Raw genomic sequence first — 21,491 nt, forward strand, 5'->3', positions numbered from 1 at the left:
AATCACTTACCTTCCCGACCGGCTTTGCGCTCCGTCTGAACTTCCGCCTAGCTCCCGCCGCTCTCTGCTGCGAAAAAAAAAAAATCCCCCTGCTGGATTAGTTTAATCCCACCCCAATAGCCTTAGCGAATTTTCCCCTTCCCAGGATATTAGTATCCCTCTGGTTCAGATGAAGACCATCCTGCTTGTAGAGATCCCACCTACCCCAGAAAGAGCCCCAAATATCCAAGAATCCAAAACCCTCCCTCCTGCACCATCCCTGTAGTCACGTGTTCAACTTCCCTCTCTCTCCCTATTCCTTGCCTCACTAGCACGTGGCACGGGCAACAAACCAGAGACAACAACTCTTTGTCCTAGCTCTAAGCTTCCATCCTAGCTCCCTGAATTTCTGCCTTAAATCCCCATCGCTCTTCCTACCTATGTCGTTGGTGCCTATGTGGATCATGACTTGGGGCTGCTCCCCCTCCCCCTTAAGGATTCCAAAAACATGATCAGAGACATCACGAACCCTGGCACCTTTGGAGGCAGCACACCAACCGTGAGTGTCTCTCATCCCCACAGAACCTCCTATCTGTCCCCCTAACTATGGAGTCCCCAATGACTACTGCTGTGCTCCTCTTCCCCATTCCCTTCTGAGCAGCAGGGACAGACTCTGTGCCCCACTGCTTTCCCCTAGTAAGTCATTTCCCCCCCCTCCCCCCCCCAAACAGTATCCAAAACGGTATACTTATTGTTGAGGGGAATGGCTACAGGGGATCCTTGCACTGCCTGCTGGTTCCCTTTCCATCCCCTGATTGTAACCCATCTACCTTTTTCTTGTACCTTAGGAGTGACTACCTCCCTGTAGCTCCTCTCAATAACTCCCTCTGCCTCCTGAATGATCCAGCTCCAGCTCCAGTTCCCTAATGCGGTTATATTATTATATTTTGGAGGGGAAAGAAAGATTGAGGTAACACGACAAGCAATGCACATTTTGCACTGATAAAGAATTTGTAAGAGACATTATGGAGATGCAGCTTTTAAAAATGACCATATGGATAAAAAATACTGAAAATAAATAGGTACACTACAGTAGCGCACAATACCATAAAACTCTCAACACAAAGTGCTGAAGAAGCTCAGCATGTCTGGCAGTATCTGTGGAGAAGCAAAGCTAACGTCTTGAGTCCACAGCCTGAACAGCACCTCTTTCCAGCTGTTTTCATTTCTGATGAAGGGTTGCTGGAGTTGAAACATTAACTCTGCCGTTCTTGCGCATACTCTCTCTAGATGCTGCCAGACCTTCTGAGTTTCTCCAGCACTTTTGCTTGCATTTCAGATTTACAGCATCAGTTCTTTTGTTTTTCTTTACTATAAATTTATATACTGTTTTTTTAAAAATCTAATTATTTCAAAATGGAAAAATGTCAGTATTTTCTCATTTTGATTTTAATCAAATTGTTAAATTACTCCTATTAAATTTGGAAACTCATTTACTGATCTTGAAAGAGGAATTTTAATAAATATATTAAATTATCCCCCTGCATGTTTTACCCTAACAATGAATTGCTTTGAAAGAATGTTTTTGTTTTTGTTGATAAATTTGTTCTTTGTTTCAGGGACACTTCAGGTCAGGGGAGGTTTTGCACAATCTTTAGATCCTATTCCAGAGGTGCACAGGTATGCAATTCAAGATAGAATCCCTTAATCTGATAAAGGTTTGACTACATGTGTTTCATAACATTTGCCATCATTTGAAATTATTGTTTGTTTCAGTTGCAAATTTATATATCTATTTACTAACTTGCTAAAAGTCTTTAAGCCAGAGTATTGTTGCAATTCACATGTGACTGATGTAATTGTGGTCTGTGTGGTTATATGTTTATAAATGTGCACGATAAATGTCACAGGGTCTGCTGTATCTGTTGATGAACTGCATCATAAAATAGTTTTAATTAAATGTCTTTTACCAAAAAGAGACAAGTTCATGAAATTAACTATGGAGATCTGATGAATAGAACTGCATAACTATCTTGGTATTGAAGAAGGTTTAGCTGAGTCTTTTAGTTTCATGTATAGCACCTCTGCATCGATTTTCTGACTTGTGCAATTAATAGTTTGTATTGTTATAACACAGCAGTGAACCCTTCTGTTAATTAAACTAAACACAAAGAAAAGCTCACCTCTCCTCGTAATCTATTAACTTGAGTGACAGAACTCCCAAATTCCACTATTTTAAAGAAAATAATATCAATTTATTCTTTAACTCTAAAAGTGAACATTAAACAACTATTCACAACTCTTAAGCTTCCCTTTCTTTTAACTACTTATTACCGGCCTTCAACTCTATAACAATATACTGTTCCAATAAAACACTTATTAAAGTTACATTAGCTTTATTTTAAAACCATACAATGGCTGTCGTCTTTGGTGTCTTTCTTCTTATAGCTGAAGATCTCCCCTAGTCGTCATTTTTTCTTCTTATGAAGATATTTCATATGAAAAGGTACCTTTTGATAGAGAGTGTTTCGATGTCTTGGGTCTCTCTCTGGCAGTTGCTCTGTCTGATTTTCAAAATGCCTGCCTTTCTTTATATCACCAACATCAGATCATCTCATTGGTTCGATGTTGGCAAAACAATAAAATCAAACTCAATTGGGTTTTAGTATTCTGGGGCATAATTTAAACTGGTTTATGATTTTTGAGAACTCTCACTGATTATATTACCTAGTATGGTGACAATATGTCTGAAAACAAAGCTTCAAGCTCAGCGAGCTAACTTACAGATTAAACTGGTCTATTTGAATTGTTGTCAAAATAGCAACCAACTCTGGTATCTATTTCACAGCCAAATGTTACATATTTTCAATTTTCGAGTACACTCTGAGACTGCTCTTGTAAGCTCTCAGTACAGAACAGCATTCACTCTTAAAGGTACAGTATACGCCTTAAACTTCATAACAATATATTTTGGATTTCAGATTTTGTCAAGTTAATTAAATTTCTGGTTTACTGTTTAAAGCAGATTAATTAGTAATACATTATTAATATTTATTGGGTACACTACTGAGGTTACAGATGTTCTGTTATCTTGGAAACTACAGTTCATCTAGCAATGCCATGTTGTTCATAGATTCTTGAATGCAGCAGGTGGGTAAGCTGATTAAGTTGGCATATGGGATTTTTGAATTTAGTCAAGGCATTAAATAAAACAATGAGGAGGTTAAGATTGAGCTATATGTAACATTAGAAATAATATTAATGTAATTCTAATCACTGCACTATGAGAAAAATGAGATTGCTGTACAGTGGGTATAGAGGAGATTCACCTGAATGTTGTCTGAGGAAGAGTGATTCAGCTATGAGGAGACTAGATAGTCTAGCATTATTTTCCCTTGAACAGAGAAGGCTGAGGGGCAACTTGATTGAGGTGTACAATATTATAAAGGGCATAGATCAGGGAGCACCATTTTAAGGAAAGGAGCAGGAGGTTTAAGTGGGAATTTAAGGATCTTTTTCACCCAGAGGGTGATGAGTGTACAGAACTCCCTCCTACCGCCCCCTCGAACACAATCTTACCTCCCATCACCAAGCCATCAACTCCCAGGCTGTACACAACCTCATCACCTCAGGGGATCTCCCACCCACCGCTTCCAACCTCATAATTTGGGAACCCCGCACCGCCTGATTCTACCTCCTACCCAAGATCCACAAACCTGACTACCCTGGCCGACCCATAGTCTCCGCCTGCTCCTGTCCCACTGAATTCATCTCCACATACCTTGGTACCCTCCAACCCCATCTCTCCACCCCCGAGGCTCCTAGCCTCCTTCCTGATGAAGGGCTTTTGCCTGACACATTGATTTTTCCTGCTCCTCTGATGCTGCCTGACCTGCTGTGCTTTTCCAGCACCACAGTTTCGACTCTAATCTCCAGCATCTGCAGTCCTCACTTACACCTATATTGAACTCACTGCCTTAAAGGGTGGTACAGATGGGAACCCTCAAGACATTTAAGTATTTAGATGAGCAGTTGAAAGCTAAGGACCGAATATGGGAAAGTTGATTTCGAATATCTAGATGTTTGATGACCAGCATGGATGCTGTGGGCCAAAGGACTTGTTTCTGTCTTGTTTAAAAACACTCTGATTCTGTTACTGAAGAGCACTTGACACCAATATGGTGTGCCCAAAATTGGAAAATGTTCCATTCTCCATCTCTGCAGTCATTCTGCTTAATGAAGAAAAATAAAATTAAATTTTTACTGAAATAAAGCTTGTTGTCCAGCTGTTACAGTAGTAGTAACAATGAAGCGATAAGCATCCACATCATTACGCCTCTGAAACTGGCACAACATTTTGATTTTTTTTTGCATGTGCAGACTCCCCAAGTGATTTGTGTTCTCCAGAGAGTATGCTGTGAGGCAACCCAAAACTAAAAAATGGGAATCAATTGGATTGATGGAGCTTCAATTCTTGTTAATGAAACTAAAAATCCTTAAGTTGCACTGTTAAATGAGGTTTAACTGGATTTTAATGGTACACAACTTCACAATTGCACCTAAAATCTACCCTTGCTCCGAAAAAGCTGATTTAAAAAAAAATTAGTTCAATAGTTCTTTTATAAAATCACTGATTTTATATCTTCAAAGTTTATCTTTGAATCATGATAAAAACCGAAGTAATCATTTATTTTGCTATCTGAAAACTTAAAGTTGACGAATATTAAGTGTTTCTAGCTCACTGGTTTGCTGTGTATGAATATTTCAGTGCGATTGAAAACCTGCCTGCTTGCTAACATTGGCTGTTGCTGCTACATGGCAAGTGATCCTCTTGGTAGCTTCAGTTTTAAATTGCTGTGAGAAAAGAGAAGTTTGGGCCACAGAAGTGATGAGATCTTTGTGGGCAGCTCCCTTCAGTGATTTGTAATATTGGAAGAAGTGTTTGAAAATTTTTTTTTAGGTTCATTCCAAGTGCACATTGAGTCAATTAATTTCATTTTAGTGCTGGAGAATAAAATACTTACCAATTTTGTGTATTAGCAAGTCTTTGAAATAATAATAAGCACTTGCTTTGTAATTGACATCTGTCAATAATTTCTTTAAATCATTGCTTACCTCCTCTTCTACTACTTTAACTATTTTGGCGAATTGAAGACATTAACACATGTATTTAGTTAATAATATGTCATTGCGCACACATGAGACTGTAAAGCCACCTTTATCGAAGTACACTTAAGGTGTTTTTACCATTGCATTTCAAGTTTGTCCCCTTCGTGACACTAAACATATAGTGACCATGCTCAAGGGAGTTTATTTTGATTAAACTGAGATAACAAGGTGTACACTTTTCTAAAGAATTCCTCTTGCGGGCTATGTTGCAGTTTTAAAGGCCATTTTGTAAATCTCGTTTAACTCTTTGATTAGGTCGTACAGTCATGTAGTAACTATATCTTTTGTATTTGTGGTGATGTATAGAGTCTTTGGACATCGCAGATTTAGAATATATCGCTATCTTCAATTATCACTAAACCTAAAGCCACAACATACAAGGAAGGCATTAATTTCTTATTTATGCCTATTATTTTATGTCAAGTTAATTATGCAAAATAACTGACACACACTTCTGCTCACAAACTAAACACACCCGCTGGAGTCTGAAGTCATAGCATGTATTTCCAGTGCATGTTCACAAACCTGGAATATTTTTGAACAAATAGTTGGTACTCTTTTTTTTTTTACTGTATCTCTTAACTTTATTACAATGATCTCCGCTGCACTTTTCCTCAAAATACTGCTCCAAAACACATGCAACCTTATTTATAAATAATTCATTACTTGATGATTTGAAGTTTTCCATCATTTAGCTGAGTGTTTGTCCACCCCAAAGCCCTCCCTATAGCTTCCCTACTCCAATTGTGCCAGTCACTGAACCCAGTGGACAGCTACCTGATAAAATTGCACCTCTCCACTCCTCTTTCCAGGCTTGGCAGAACTGGACTGGCTCCCAGGCCCAGCCCTAGCGTTTGTCCCCAAATCCTAGCCCAGTCTCAAACTCTATGCTGCTCTGGCCCTTTCTCCCTGGCCAATCAACAGCAAGCATAGGAGAGAACTACTTGTGTTTGGAGGACCAGTTTTTTTTTCCATTCTAGACTAAAAATGTTTTTAACTGAAAATGTGGTTAATGTTATCAAAAATGAATGAATTGTACTTGACTATATTTAATGCCCCCGACTTTGGTGGGAATGCATTTACTGTCATTGTCCAAATCTGTTCCACCTCTCCTTGCTCAAATATTCTGTTCATGCAAGTTATTAGGAACGTGAACCAATAATGATCCAAATGGATATCTGACACCTTGTGAACAATCGACTGCTAATTGTAGCCTTAAAAAATGAGATTTAATAAGTGCAAACATAGAGAAATGATGCATTAGCCTTAACTTTCTACAGCATATTTCAATGGGAAATCAATGTTCATGTGTAGCAACTTCACAAAACTTACAGGGAAGTTTTGTGGTCAGTTGCCACTGCAGGAAGGGTACTTTCATAAGAACCATGTAATAAAAATAAGCAGTAATAGTCATTCGGCTATTAATTCTCATCTGATTGTAAGCCTTATCACTGACTTATGTAGTACACTCAGACATTTAATTCCAGATCTGTTGGAGGCAGGGGAACCTAATCTTGCAAAGAAACCAAGAAAATTATACCAGTCAGAAATAATTTTGGTTTTAAAACCACAGAACATTCCGTGGCTAGCTAATAATTCTGCTTCCATAAAATTAAAGTTGCTGTGAAAATAAAATTTTTAATGTGTATGCTAATAAAAGGTATATTGCTGTTCCATTCAGTTTTATTGATTTTCATCTTCATAATTGAGTTGTATATGAAATTTAAAAATACCGTATTTGTGTGCTAATTTTCATTCTGGCTGTTTGATTAGATTAGGTTAGATTACTTAGTGTGGAAACAGGCCCTTCGGCCCAACAAGTCCACGCTGACCCTCAGAGCAACCCACCCAGACCCATTCCCCTACATTTACTCCTTCACCTGACACTAGGGGCAATTTAGCATGGCCAATTAACCTAACCACATCTTTGGACTGTGGGAGGAAATCTGGAGCACCTGGTTTGCTGCAGTTTGCTTCCTATGTAAAGCACAGTGCTAGGAGGCGTCAATTAACGCCATTGGATGGTTAATGCAGTGTGACAGCAGCAACAGTTCAATTCCCACACTGACTCCGGTCTCTCTGAGAGACCTTGGAAAAGCACAGCAGGTCAGGCAGCATCCAAGGAACAGGAGAATCGACGGTTCAGGCATAAGCCCTTCTTCAGGAAGGGCTTATGCCTGAAACGTCGATTCTCCTGTTCCTTGGATGCTGCCTGACCTGCGCTTTTCCAGCAACACGTTTTCAGCTCTGATCTCCAGCATCTGCAGTCCTCACTTTCTCCTCTCTGAGAGACCACCTCAACCTCACCTCTAGCCTGAGATGTGATGACCCTCATTTGATCAAGTTTTATGTGCGCTGATGATTCCTGCCACTCGACCTCTGATGTTAAGCTGTTTGCCAAATATTTAATTCAAAATGAGTTGTAATTTCCACTGTTTTAAAGGAAAGATTTGTGGTTGTAAATAACTTTTTTTCATAAGTTCAGGATATAGCTAAGCACTTTACCGCCAGCAAACTACTCTTGGAATGCAGTAACTGTTATGTATGCAAATATAGTACTAGTGACAGCAACATGCTGTAAGCAGCAGTGAGATAAGACTTAATTCTCATTTGATTTAGTTATGGTTGTTGGGAAAGGAATATTAGCTTGGCCTCCAGAACTCCCCTGCTTCACTTCCATTCCAATGACTGTTTGTCAATACATGTATATTGACTTAACTGCACAGAATAGAGAGATTTGGGCTCCTTTACCTGTTGCACACATCTGTCTTAAGTTTGCACGCCATTCCAATGACAAAGCTAGCATCAACTTTATACCTGGGTAATTCAGAGGAAAAATCATGATTTTATCAACTGACATTGATGCCAAAGAGTCACATCACCAGAGGCTTTATTTTCAGTTTGTACTCTTCCATCTTAATGGAATTTTAGTCAAAAATAAGTCTTGTGCCTTCAGTCTAGTTTGTGTGGATTGGTGCATACGAGTGTATAAATGTTCCAGCTCTCTATCACCACCACTGTTTCATGAATCCACTTTGCTTACTTTTCTTTGATACAATCTTCCAGTTTCTGATAATCAATTGAGGGAAAAAAAATTCTCAGTCTCCAGGTCCTTTTGCTAATTATTATAAATCTGGCCCACTCATCAGAGGGAATACATTCCTGTTTTATCAAGGATTCTGGTCTTTAAAATCTCTCTTCAGTCTGCTAATAGTCTTTTCTGTTCCAAGAAGTATCCTAAATATAGCTCCTGTTGTCTTTAAAATGTGGGTTGGTTTACTGTTAAAAGTTTTTTGAATGGCATCAAAGGATAGTACTTTAACGTGAGCTTACCTTGCAGACTTCTGCACAGCAGTGCCCATACGTAGCCTAATGGGCCCATTGCTTATAATTGAAACTTCTACCCAGTCATGAAGTCATGACATCTTTGAAGTATTGTGACCAGAATTGTCCACAATATTCCAGCTGAGGCCCAACTACTGATTTGATGAAGTTTTAGTGTTGTGTGCTTGTATTTATTCTGTTATCTGTAAACACACGGTACCCTACCAGCATTAGGTTACCTTTAAAGATTTGTCTGTGTGGATATCAGGTCTTCCTGCTGCTAGAACTCTCATTCATGCCATTCATAATACGCTGCCTTTCCATGTTGGCTGTCTGATATGTCACTTCACACTTCTTCATACATAGATCCATTTGTTATAATTTCTTCACATCCTTAATTAACACATTGCGTGGCTGCCATTTACTGGTTTTTGCTTCCAAAATCATAGCGCAATTCTAACATTAAAAAGTGATGATGGTAAATAAGTCTCATTTAATCATGTTCTATTATTCATGTTAAAGGCATGTCCTTGCAGCTTAGTCTTAATGAAGCTGCTTTATTTGAATTGTCATTGTACTTCAAATACTAATTGTGCAGAAAAACACTGAAATGAATACAAATGTTTATTCAAAGTTGTGGTTTTCAGAGGATTGCATTGTAACTCTGGGTTTTGTCTTGCTGCCTTAGAAATTCCCATTGTTTCCTTCTGTTTTTCCTTTATTCCCATTGTAAATTCAGGACTTGCTAACTACAGGTTGTGAATAAATCTCTATCTTAATGTATTTAGCTGTTTTCTTGAGAAAAAAAATAGAATTGCAAATGGAAAATTGTTTTGTTTCTCAGGGTATACTCTTAGTTTATGACATCACTAATCGATGGTCCTTTGATGGGATTGACCGCTGGATCAAAGAGATCGATGAGGTGAGGTGTTCTTGTTTGTCAATGAATAATGAGAATTGTGCTGGAGTTGCCACTTAAGCTAGTTTATACCTTTTTTGCTTGTGCTTGTTTTTTTTTGTTGCCTAACTTGATAACTCATGCTGGATTTTTTTTTTCAAAAGCAAAATATTGCAGGTGCTAAAAATGGAAGATATTAAAATGTGCTAGAAATAGTCAGTAGTCCAGGCAACGCAAATGGAGTGAAACAGCTAACATTGAGTCTCAAGTCTTTCATTAGAGTTTATTTCATATGAAATGCAGCCCTGCTGTGAAATTGAAGAATACAAGAATGAGCTACATTTAAAAAGACTGAATTAAGATACTGAATGTATATAAAAAAAGTGTGAAAATCACTATGCTTTTAGGATTGTGAAAGGAAAGCAGACATAATTATTTTATCCCTTTTTGGGTAAGCAAATGGCCTTGTTCAATTTCTACATAGTGTTCCAACGCTTAGGCCAATAGTTGATTGTCACAGCACCAATGTTGAGAAAGATTTCCTGTTAATTTGTGGTAAAAATGTCAACACTGCAAAACAAAGTTTTCGTAAAGCACTCAATTCTTTTTTTTCTATTAAAAAAAAACTGTTGGCAGACGTTCACCTAATGTGATGTGTGCACTTCCTGCAGTTTGGTAGCAGCAAACACAGCCATTGTAACTATTAAAATGCTGGCACAGGAGCAATGGACCAAATGACCTCCTTTGTGTTTGTACCCTTCTATGATTTTAATTTTCCACATGTTTTAGAATGTGGTTGATTTCACTTCTTTCTTCACTAAGAATACAAAGACAACGAGACATACTGCAGAAATTTCAGCCTATAGAAAGCTGGTACTTCAATTCTGTATCCACTGTTGATTCATTGCATGTGCAGTAAATGATCTTAACATTTCTAGTAATTGTTTGTTGTTTGTCAACTTTTGTTTATTCTGTCATCTTTCAATGGATAGTATTTCAACGAGACTGAAATGAAAATATTTTGCTGTTAATTGTACTGAAGGTTATGTAATACTCAGTCATAGAGATGTATATCACAGAAACAGACCCTTCGGTCCAACTCATCTATGCCAACCAGATATCCTAGATAAATCTAGTCCCATTTGCCAACACTTGGCCCATATCCCTCTGAACCCTTCCTATTCATATACCCATCCAGATGCCTTTTAAATGTTGTAATTGTCCCATCCTCCACCACTTCCTCTGGAAACTCATTTTATACACGCACACCCTCTGTGTGAAAACATTTCCTTTTAGGTCCCTTTAAAATCTTTTCCCTCTCACCGTAAACCTATGTCCTCTAGTTCTGCCTTCTTCTTTCCCCCCCCCCCCCAAAACACCCTCCGAAAAGGGAAAAGACCTTGACTGTTTATTCTATCCAGACCTCTATAAGATCACACCTCAACCTCCGACGCTCCAGCGAAAACCGCCCAGCCTATTCAGCCTCTCCCTGTAGTTCTATAATCGATAAAACATTTAGATGATAGTGTGTAATGTTATTCCTGCTCCAGGGTGTGTGTGCTTTCTGCAGCCAGGATGAATGACTTATTTCCTGCTTTCCTCCCTACAGAAAGGGGAAAAAAAAACTAGCCTCCCTAGTATTTCAAAGACTATTACATTGTCAAATTAATATCTCCAAAGTCCATAAATGGCAAAATAGGTAAAACTAGAATTTCAATTAAAATTGAGTTTGAAATTTACTAGCTAAATTGCGCAAGATGGAACTTAATGCAGAATAACATCATCATATTCCATATGCCATAAATTATGCTTCATTTCTGGCAATTTAGCCCATTTGTAGATCTGTTATTCATATTGTGAAGAACAACCTGTGTCTATAAAGTGTCACCTAGTATCTATTCTAATGTGCTGCATTTATGCTCAGAATGTTTGGGGGCAGGTATGAGAAATGAAAAAGCCAAATGGAATTTCACCATTTTTCTAAAGGACTAGGGTGTAAAAGGGACAAATATTGCTTTAGCTCAATATAGTCAATGTCCTGATGCTTTATTTGGAGTACGCTGCACACTTCTGTATACCACTACTTTTCAAAAAACTTTTATATAAAACTTATATAACTTATTCAAAAAATATATTCACTCATGGGATGTGAGTATCACTGGTTGGGTCATCCCAACTGGTCTTGAATATGGTGATGAACTGCAGCCTTGAAATACTGCAGTCAATTTGGTGTAGGTATACCGACAATGCCTTTTAAAGAGGGAGTTTCAGGATTTTTACTGAGCACCATTGAACAGCTGATGATATATTTCCAAGTCAGGATGGTGAGTAGCTTGGAAGGAAATGTGCAGAGGGTGGTGTTCCATGTATCTGTTGTCTTTGCCCTTCTAGATGAAAGTGGCTGTGGGTTTGGAAGGTCCTGTCTTAGGATCTTTGAATTTCTGCAGTGCATCTTGTAAATGATACACACTGAACATCAGTTGTGGATGTGATGCGAATGAAAATTGGTTACTTTTGTCCTGGATAGTGCCAAGTTTCTTGTGTTATTGGTGCTGCACCCATCCATGCGAATGGTGGGTGTTCCATCACGCTCCTGACTTGTGCCGTGGGAATTTGCCTGGGTCAAATGCGATGCAAATTCGTGACGCCATTAGCTGGGTTTTAACAAAAAAAAAATAAATTTAAAATGTTAATTGGTGTTTGCAATTTTGAGAGAACTGGATTGAGTGGGTGCGGGACAACCTTTGCTATTTATAAGGGAGTCTCGAGTAAAGGGTCATAATCTTTAAAATCAGCGCATTCCATTGTGAAATGTTTGGGTAATTGATATGAAGTCTGAGATCCATGCGTTTTTGATAGTCAGACGGTATTATGGACTAGGGAACCATATGGAGTTAGGGATGGTGCTATTGAAAGAATTGACTTTCAGGATTTGAATGGACTACTCCTGTGTCAACATCTTTTCAGTCTTTTCCTCCACAACCGAAAGAATGCTTGAGATACAAATTGTGAATGCATTTGACATAGTTAATCAACACCGTGTTGGGCGAGATTAGCTTGGATTTCCAACCCCCTAGAAAATACAGAAGAGCATAAGCCCCTTATCTTGATCACGAACTATTTATTCTGTCGCTTTTCCAGCTTCATTTTTTGTATCGACATCCTCGCTTCCAACATAAAGTGCCGTCACCCTAACCTTACCAGTTCATTCTCTATTAATCATTTCTAAACCTAACTGCTCATCTAGTAATCTTTCTAGTTCAGTATTCGACAAAGTCAGTTGACTCCTTTTGCTTGGGCTATGTTTTGCTCCTGTTTAAGAAAGCAGTTTCATCAACTTTTTCAACTATAGGTCTATCAGTAACCTTTTCAAGAATCCCTTAATAACTTGTACATGTTGTAATTGTGTACCCTATTCCCTAATTCTCCCATTGCTTACGAACTCTGCAACTGTTAAGGAACAATGACCTATTTCCAAAGGCATCTGAGCTGTTTGGGTGGTGTTGGAGTTATACTGACAAGGGGGGAGTATTCCATCACATCCTGATGTGTGCCTTGTAGATGTCGACAAGCATTGGGAAGGCAGGAGTTGGGTTCATTGTTGCAGAGTTATTAGACTCTGATCAGCTATTGTAGCCACACTAGCAACAGTGTATGGCTGGCTTAGATCAGTTTTGGGTTAATGGTAACCTCCAGGATGGTAGGATTCAGTGGTAATACTATTTTTAAATTTGAGGGATGATGGTTAGATTTCTCTCATGTTTGAGAGAGTTATTTCCTGACTTGAACTCTAACTCAATTGCAAGTTATCCAGCTAAGTCTGGATGTCGTCCAAGTCTTGCTGCAAATGGGAATGGACGCTTCACTATCTGCAGAATCAAAAATGAATAGCATATTGCTGGATGTTGCAAATCATCAATGAACATTCCCATTTCTGACTTTTTTTATGATGAAGGGAATGTCATTTAAACATTTGAATGTGGTTGGGCTTAGGACTATCCTGAAGACCACTTGCACTGGGGTGCACAGATTGTTGGAGGTCAATCAGCTCAATCTCTCTCTCCTTTTTAAACTAAATATGATCCAAACAGCAGAAAGGTTCCCTTGTTTTTGCCATCTTTACACTCTTTCCTAACGATTGGAAGCAGAGTCTTTCAGCTTTTTTAAGACGGATGTAGATTGATTCTTGCTGGGGTTGAAAGGTTATTGATAGGCATTCATGCAGAACAGGCTGGAGATGACACTGACCATCAATTTGATCAATTACCACAGAGTCTATTTTTGATCAAATTGGATTTGTCCTTTTTTGTGAGCAAGATGTACTTGGGTAATTTTCCATACTGCTACGAAAATGTCAGTACATGAACAGCTTGTCTTAACAGTTATTTCTGGAGCACAGGTTTTCAGTATTATTGCTGGCATTTTGTCAGGGCCCATCGCTTTTGCAGTGCCTAATACCCTGAACTCTCTTGATGCCATGTGAAGTGAATTGGATTGACTGAAGGCTGGCAGCTGTGATGCCGGAGGTCGAAGTGGATCACCATTCGGCACTTCTGACTCGGGATGGATGCAAATTCTTAAGACTTGTCTATAGCATAATGTGCTGAACTTGCCCATCATTGAGGATAGGCATATTTCTATTGTTTAATTATCCACTATCTGTCACAACTGGCTGTGATAGGACAGCAGAGCTAGATCTGATGTGTTGGTTGTGGAATTGCTTAGGCCTATTGCATGCTGCATCTTCAGATAGCATGCATATAATGCTGTGGTGTGGCTTCACTGGGTTGGCAGCTCCTTTTTAGGTATGTTTGATGTTAGTCTTGGCATCCCCTCTTGTACTTTAATTGGATGGGGGATCTCCTGGCCTGATGGTAATATTGGGGAATGTATGAATGAGTTTGCAGATTTGTGGTTGAGTACAATCTGCTGCTGATGACCTATAGCAATACTTGTATGCCTTGTATTTTGTTGAGTTCCTCAACACATTATGTTTGAGGTTATAATTTCTTCCTTTAATTTCCTTTTAATCCATCTGAGGTGTTCTGCATGGTTAATCCACCTCCGTTGTCTCTCCTCAGTGGTTTTCTTTTCCCCGTCACAGCAGTGTATTGCTTAGTTGCTGATTCAAGATGGTGTGTATGTCTTATCCAATTACCTTTTTAGTCTGCCTTAGTCTCCTGCTTAATTCTTTTTTTCCCACTTTGGCATAATTTGTAAGCCTCAGACTGGTTTTCATACTATTACTGACCACACTTGAATTTATCATTGTCACCACCTCCCATTTTAAATCATAAACTGATCTATGGAAAGACTGAAGCCATCATATCCTGCTTCTGTCAAAAGTTCCACGCATTAATACATTTCCCTCTGGATGTTTGCTCAGGCTGAAACATTGTGTAAAACTGTAGTATCCTGCTTGACTTTGAATTGATATTCAAATCCCACATTTCTCCTCATTCTATTACCTACATTCACCATTCCCTAATTTCTGCTGCCATGGAAATACATTTATCCACATCTCCATCTCTCAGGTTGATTATTCCTAATATTACTAAACTTAGTAGCTAGGATATAAATGGCAACCTCCTTTGACTACCCATCCTTTGATCAGTGAAGGTCAAAACCTTGATCTGTGCAGATTCCTTCATAGTAATACTCCTTAATATCTCTGCAACCTTCTGCAGCCCTTACTATCTTCTGTTGTACAACCACTGTACTCTTTTGAAACTGGCATTTGCATTCCTACTCTGACTGCTCCACCTGCATTGATGGAGCCTTCAGCCCCCTCAGTCCCACACATTGGTGCAAACTCCTAGATCCTGTTGTCTTGCCCTCTCTTTAAAAAGTATTCTTGCAACCTAGTTTTCTGTAAATTCTTAATCTCCTGTTTTTCCCCCCTGCAACTTGCACCCACATCCTACCACTACCACCAACATGGTTGTCAAGTGCTTTGGGATATTTTGACTTTTAGACGATATTGCGAATATGAAGTTGTGTACTTTAATGCCCGGTTGCTGAGATTAGCTAACTTGCACATACGAGGGAACAACTGGAAAGCTCTGTCTGACTCAGCTACTTCCTTGATAAGCTCCCCCAGATACCAGAGAACAATGCTGTACATCTTTAGGGATTAGGTTTTTAATTATTGTAAAGGATACTTGTAGGGTGTGGTGAGTAAATGCTGAAGCTAGAGCTTTGTAATTACACGAGTCATTGCAGAATGTAAGGTCTAATAAAGATAGCATTGCTTTTTGTATTGCAGTATCTTTCAGCAGCATGACTAGAAAAACCTGTTCAGTCGTTTCAGTCTAAACTGTTTTAACATTTTGGCGGCAACCAATTGCAACACGGATCACACATTTACCTTCTTTAAATGAAGTAACTGGAATCCATTTTGGAAATAATCTTTTAATGGCATAGCCTATTCGTACTGTTGTGCTCCTGTCATATTCCAAAGGTCTTATTATTTATACATGGATTGCTGCAATGTCAGCAGATCCTAATTTTATTATTGGTTGTGTTTTTAATGTCTGTATACAAATGTGTATTGAAACAAAATGTATGATTTTGGAATTCTGCAGAAAACTTATTTCAAAAAGATGGGTTAACAACTGCATTGAAATAGCATACAGAGGAACATGCAAATATTTTAAAACGTTTGTCCAATATCAGCAGTAGTTACATTAGAAGTTTGTTAAAGATGTTATAATCCCAGTTGATAATCTTTGCCAAGTCAGATCCCAGAATGAAATCTGACCTGATTGATCACATGTTTTTGCTGAATTTAAGATGGCAGTCATTCACGGAAACATAAGCAGCCCAGGCCACAGATTTAATTTTAACAATAAACCTAAAATTAAGTATGCAAAAAAGTGAAATAAAATAAAACAAGCTAAGCTATCTAAATGTAATGTGGCTTAAAAGATTTCAAACACTCCAGTGTAACACATGCTCATCCATTCCTGAGCACTGGCACTTTAGTTAATTAAAATCCAGAGGAATTTTCCTTTGCTATCAAATCTAGAGGTTGACTTAACTGTTTCTTGACCATTCCAGTCCTGTGATAAATGTGAAGCTCTTTTATTTTGACTCTTACAACTGAGATATTAGACTTTCTCAGTTTTGAATAATCAATGTAAATTTCAAACCAAACATTGGTCTGAAGATCTGTAGCTTGGGACTGGTTGGATTCATTGTTTATCTGTGAGAGAGTGTGGGGTGCAGGTAGGAGGGTTGGGCTGGGGGTAACATAGCTGCAAAGGCGATAGGTAGATGGAGATGGGGAGTGATTGTGATGGGTCGGAGGGGAGGGTGGAGCAAATAGGTGGGAAGGAAAATGGACAGGGGGACACTTCAAGAGGCCGGTGCAAAGTTGGAGGGTTGGATCTGGGAGGGGAGATGAGGTTGGTCTGTTCACCGAGCTGGTAGGTTTGTTGACAGGCATTTTGTCCCCTTTCTAGGTGACCTCATCAGTGTTGTGTTGCCTCCAGTGAAGAGCTGCTGTACTGTTCCACTTTGAATTGATGTCCTGTTTGAGCTGTTTCCAGTTGGTGCAGGTTCCAGGTTTTCCATTGCAGCAGTTTGTAAAATAGTCCAGGTCAATGTATTTGTTGACAGAGTCAGAGGATGAGGACCAGGAACGCTTCCAGGAATTCCCTTGCTGTTCTTTGTTTGGCCTGTCCTAGTATCATTGTGTTGTCCCAGTCAAACTCATGGTTCTTCTTGTTTGTGTATGGTTACCAGGGAGAGTTGGTCATGTCGCTTGGTTGCTAGTTGGTGTTCATAGGTGTGGTTCGCTAGCTGTTTGCCTTCCACAGTGCTTAGTGCATTCGCTGCATGGGCTTTTGTAAATGACATTGGTTTGGAAGTTTTCATAAACTGAAACTCTTACACTGAATTATTCTATTCATTAACTACTCTGGCCAAACTCCTTTTTTTTTCTGGGAGAAATATCTCTAGCATTTAACTTCAGTCAGGTCTCTTCCAAAATAATTCAAAAGCTTTCAACTAAAGGGACCACACCTGCATACCTTCGGTTTAAAATACAAACTCCTAAAACAAATTATATGCATAAAAATAAACCTTTCATCACAAGAATAAACTAGCCTTGGATAATTCACCTCTGCCATGTGTATGGGAAATATGGCAGACTCTGAATGTGAATGGAAATAAATTGAGCTTTTCTCATTTTCTGGATTGGATGCAATGCAGTAATTATTCCATTCTCCTATGAAAGCCTGTTAAGTAAATGTAAACAGAATGAAAAAAATCCTGAGTTCAGGAATATTTATAAATACCTACATAAATAACAATGTTAACCTGCAGAGTTGCCTTGTAGTTGTGAGGCTATTCCATTTTTGAAAATGGTCTTTTTCAATTTACAATGCAAGAGCTGTTTAGACTTCATTTGTGTAGATGACATGATTGGCATAACTTTGCTAATTTGCTGAATCCTCTTTTGAATCTGTTCACTTATTTGCCAGAATCTTGACCAATTGGTCAAAAACTGCTCCTTTCTTTTCAGGGGATACAATTTTTAATGTTTCACAGAATTCAAATCAACCAACATAATTGTTTTTATTTCCAAATATTCCAAAGTTATGGCCAATTTAAAAAGTTTTCGAGTAAAATCTCTGGGATTTCATGGCCATATGGAAATCCTTACAGTTTAAGGGAGATTATTGTATTTTAGGTGGAGGGCAGAGACCGTTCACTGCAGAAATTGCTTGTTATTTCGCTAGTATGTTGCCGTTGAAAATACAGTAGCGCCTCGACATACGAATGACCCCGTTCACTAACAAATCGGTTTACGAACTGGATTGCATATAAAATTTTGCTTCAACGTGTGTACGAAATTCAAGGTACGAATGAAGGTACGAACGCAAAAAGCCCGTGTGCGACCACGTGGTTTCATTGTTCTGCTTTGCTATGCGCTTGTTGAACACAAAAGCTCTCGGGCCCCGCGTGATCTCATTCAGTTCGTTTTTGGCGCGTGCACTGTGAACAGTGTTCGTTGCTACGTCCAAGCATTCTTACGCTATCCGAACAATGGGAAAAATTGATTCATTTTGCTAACCGGGTCCCGGAACGGATTAAGTTCGTAAGTCGAGACGCTACTGTACCTGTAGCATCTGGCAATCGTTAATCCGTTACATTTTAAGAGCAAAATGTTATTATTCCGGACATTAGAATCATAGCCACATAACATTTCAATGCAGTTTGGTTAATTATCTTCTGAATACATATTATGGTTGATAATATTCTAAAAGAATGATGGGCAGTCATTTATGTAACATTCAAAATTGTTCATCCTGACAGATTTTAAAAACATATGAGGAATTTTTTATTCTAATCTTAAAACTCATTCTTGAAGCACATTTTTCTTTTTAGTGCAATTTATAAATTAGGAGGTTCATCTGATTGGTACTGCCTTTGTTTTTCATTCAACACAGTTACTGCATTTTCACCAAGAGCTGAGTTATTTCAATTCTGCATTTAAGTCTTTTTAAAATGCTTCCTCCTTCCTGCCTGTCTTGCTGCCCTTTGTCAAGCCCTGGATGTGAACAGGGGCTCTAGAGAGGTGTAGTGAGAAGCAAGAATTGAGTGTAATGGGAAAGGGAAGTAGTGAACATGAAAATGAGGAGTTCAGCACAGTGGAGCAACAAATGGAAGGGAAAAAGGGAATCGGGAGAAAAGCAGTAAGTGGGAGAGAATGAGAAGGTCAGAAGAAAGAAGCAGCTTTTATGTAGCATGCTTCAGATAATTTACTATGAAGCATGAATTTTGATGTTGTGCCAGATAAGATTTGGATGTTTAACCAGAAGTTTGGTCGGACAGATTTTTAAAAGAATCGTAGTAGAAGCGCAGGGGTTTAATATTTGTGCTTTTTGTGGGGGTGGGTGGAGGCACTTGGCAGATGACAACCACTTTTTTTTTTCCCCTTTTGGCTATGTCAAAATCAGAGAAGATACCATAATTGGATGATTGCAGATATTTGTGTTATAGGACGAGCCATTCCAGAGATGGAAAGTGAGGCCAGGAGGGATTTGAAAATAAGGATGAATTTGAAAAACATAGTGCAAGAGAAATTCTGCAGCACTTTTTTTATTTTAGATTTCCAGTATTCGCAATATATTTATGTTAAGTGAGGCATTATTGAACTGATACTGGGCTGAAAATGTGATGCTGGAATAGCGCAGCAGGTCAGGCAGCATCCAAGGAGCAGGAGAATCGACGTTTCGGGCATAAGCCCTTCTTCAGGAATGATAGCCAATGTAGATCAGTGAGAACAAGGGTGCTGGATTTACAGGACTTTGTATGAATTATGATGTAGACAGCAGAGTTTCTAATGTGCTAAAGTGTATGGAGGTCAGTATGGAGAGCAGTAAAATATTCAAAGTTAATGTTTTTTTATTTTCAGAAAGGGCTGCAGTTCAAACAAAGCATTAACATGATAGGACCCCTGACAGTCTCAGCATGTATTGCACTCTAGTCTGTGGGGCTTAGAGACCAAAGTGCTGTCTGGCTAAGTTTCATATTGTCTGGATGTCGATTAGAAATAATTTACACTAGAAACTAATTTTAAAGGATCAAAATTGCTTTTCGAAGAAAGACAATCAAACTGATTCAGCACAATGAATGTGCAGTGTTCAAACTAACATTGCTTTCATACTTTATCTTCTCAGCATGCTCCTGGTGTACCGAGAATTTTGGTTGGTAACAGGTTACATCTTGCCTTCAAGAGGCAGGTTCCCACTGAACAGGCACGAGCCTATGCTGAAAAAAATGGGATGACATTCTTTGAAGTCAGTCCACTCTGCAACTTCAATGTAACTGAGTCATTCACAGAGCTCTCTCGGATTGTGCTGATGCGACATGGCATGGAAAGGTTCTGGAAACCAAACAGAGGTGGGGAATGTTCTATTTTTTTCATTTTTATTTTTTTTTGGGTTTTACATTAAATTAAGTTATGTATTCTATTTATGTTTAATACATTGATCAACGGGAAGAAGTGTATTGTTTTTTCATAGCTTATCTGAACTAACCTTTTCGCTCCTGCTTTGAAGTCTGCCGAGATCAAGATTTGTCTCTGCTCTAGTACTTACATGTTTGAAATAGAATTACCATCTAGGCTTATGTGTGCCAGTTGATTATGGTACGATAGGGCCACCAACACCAGTAAAATTTCATTTAATCATAACTGCATAAAATAGAAGCAAAAAGAAGAAAATGACTCTAGTCTGGATGAAGAGTAGAAATAAATGGAGGGGGAGAAATCACTGAGAATACACTAATTGAAATTGAGGCAGACGTTTGAGACATCCAAGTGGCATCACATTTTTTTTTTTTGCATTGATTTTTAAAGCTGTTTTGTTGTGCCTCACTGCCTTTGGGCACCCTTTGCATCTTTGGTATTTTGCAAAATTACATAGGATATCCTGCACTTTTGAATTGTAAGATTTTTCAAGCAATGAGTTACAATTGGACCACTATGTTACAGTTGTATAAGACTTCTGATCGGCCACATTTGGAACACTGCGTACAGTTCTGGTCACCACATTAACCAAAGGGATGTGGATGCTTTGGAGAGGGTGCAGAGGAGGTTCACCAGGATGTTGCCTGGTTTGGAGGGTGCTACCTATGAGGAGAGATTGAGTAGATTAGCCTTATTTTCATTGGAAAGTAGGAGGTTGGGTGGGGGGGGAACTTGACTGAGGCCTACAAAATCATGAGAGGTGGGTAGCTAGAAACTTTTTCCCAGAGTGGAAGACTCCATATTGGGAATCATGAGTACAAAGTGAAAGGGGAAAAGTTTTTAGGGGAGATATATGTGGAAAGTTCTTCACATGGAGGGTGGTGGGTTGCCTGAAATGTGTTGCCAGCAGAGGTGGTAGGGGTGGGAATGGTAATGTCATTTAAGATCTATCTAGGCAGATAGATGAATGGGCAGGGAGCAAAGAGATACAAATACTTAGAAAATAGGCAACAGATTTAGCGGATATGGATCGGTGCAGGTTTGTGGGCGGCATGGTGGCACACTGGTTAGCACTGCTGCCTCACAGCGCCAGAGACCCGGGTTCAATTCCCGCCTCAGGCGACTGACTGTGTGGAGTTTGCA

At 38.9% G+C, this 21,491-nt stretch overlaps 1 protein-coding gene across 1 annotated transcript in view; it reads left to right on the plus strand.

Moving 5' to 3' along the window:
* The window catches only part of rab40c (RAB40c, member RAS oncogene family), an 89,094-nt gene that overhangs the window by 64,480 nt on the left and 3,123 nt on the right, over positions 1 to 21,491 (plus strand). Inside the window, exons 3-5 of the mRNA XM_043711126.1 lie at positions 1,599 to 1,659; positions 9,317 to 9,394; positions 20,059 to 20,281. Of these exons, the coding sequence (XP_043567061.1) occupies positions 1,599 to 1,659; positions 9,317 to 9,394; positions 20,059 to 20,281 (362 nt within the window). The remainder of the gene's footprint in view (positions 1 to 1,598; positions 1,660 to 9,316; positions 9,395 to 20,058; positions 20,282 to 21,491) is intronic.

The sequence above is a fragment of the Chiloscyllium plagiosum genome, chromosome 21, assembly GCF_004010195.1.
Source record: "Chiloscyllium plagiosum isolate BGI_BamShark_2017 chromosome 21, ASM401019v2, whole genome shotgun sequence".
Classification (NCBI taxonomy): Eukaryota; Metazoa; Chordata; class Chondrichthyes; order Orectolobiformes; family Hemiscylliidae; genus Chiloscyllium; species Chiloscyllium plagiosum.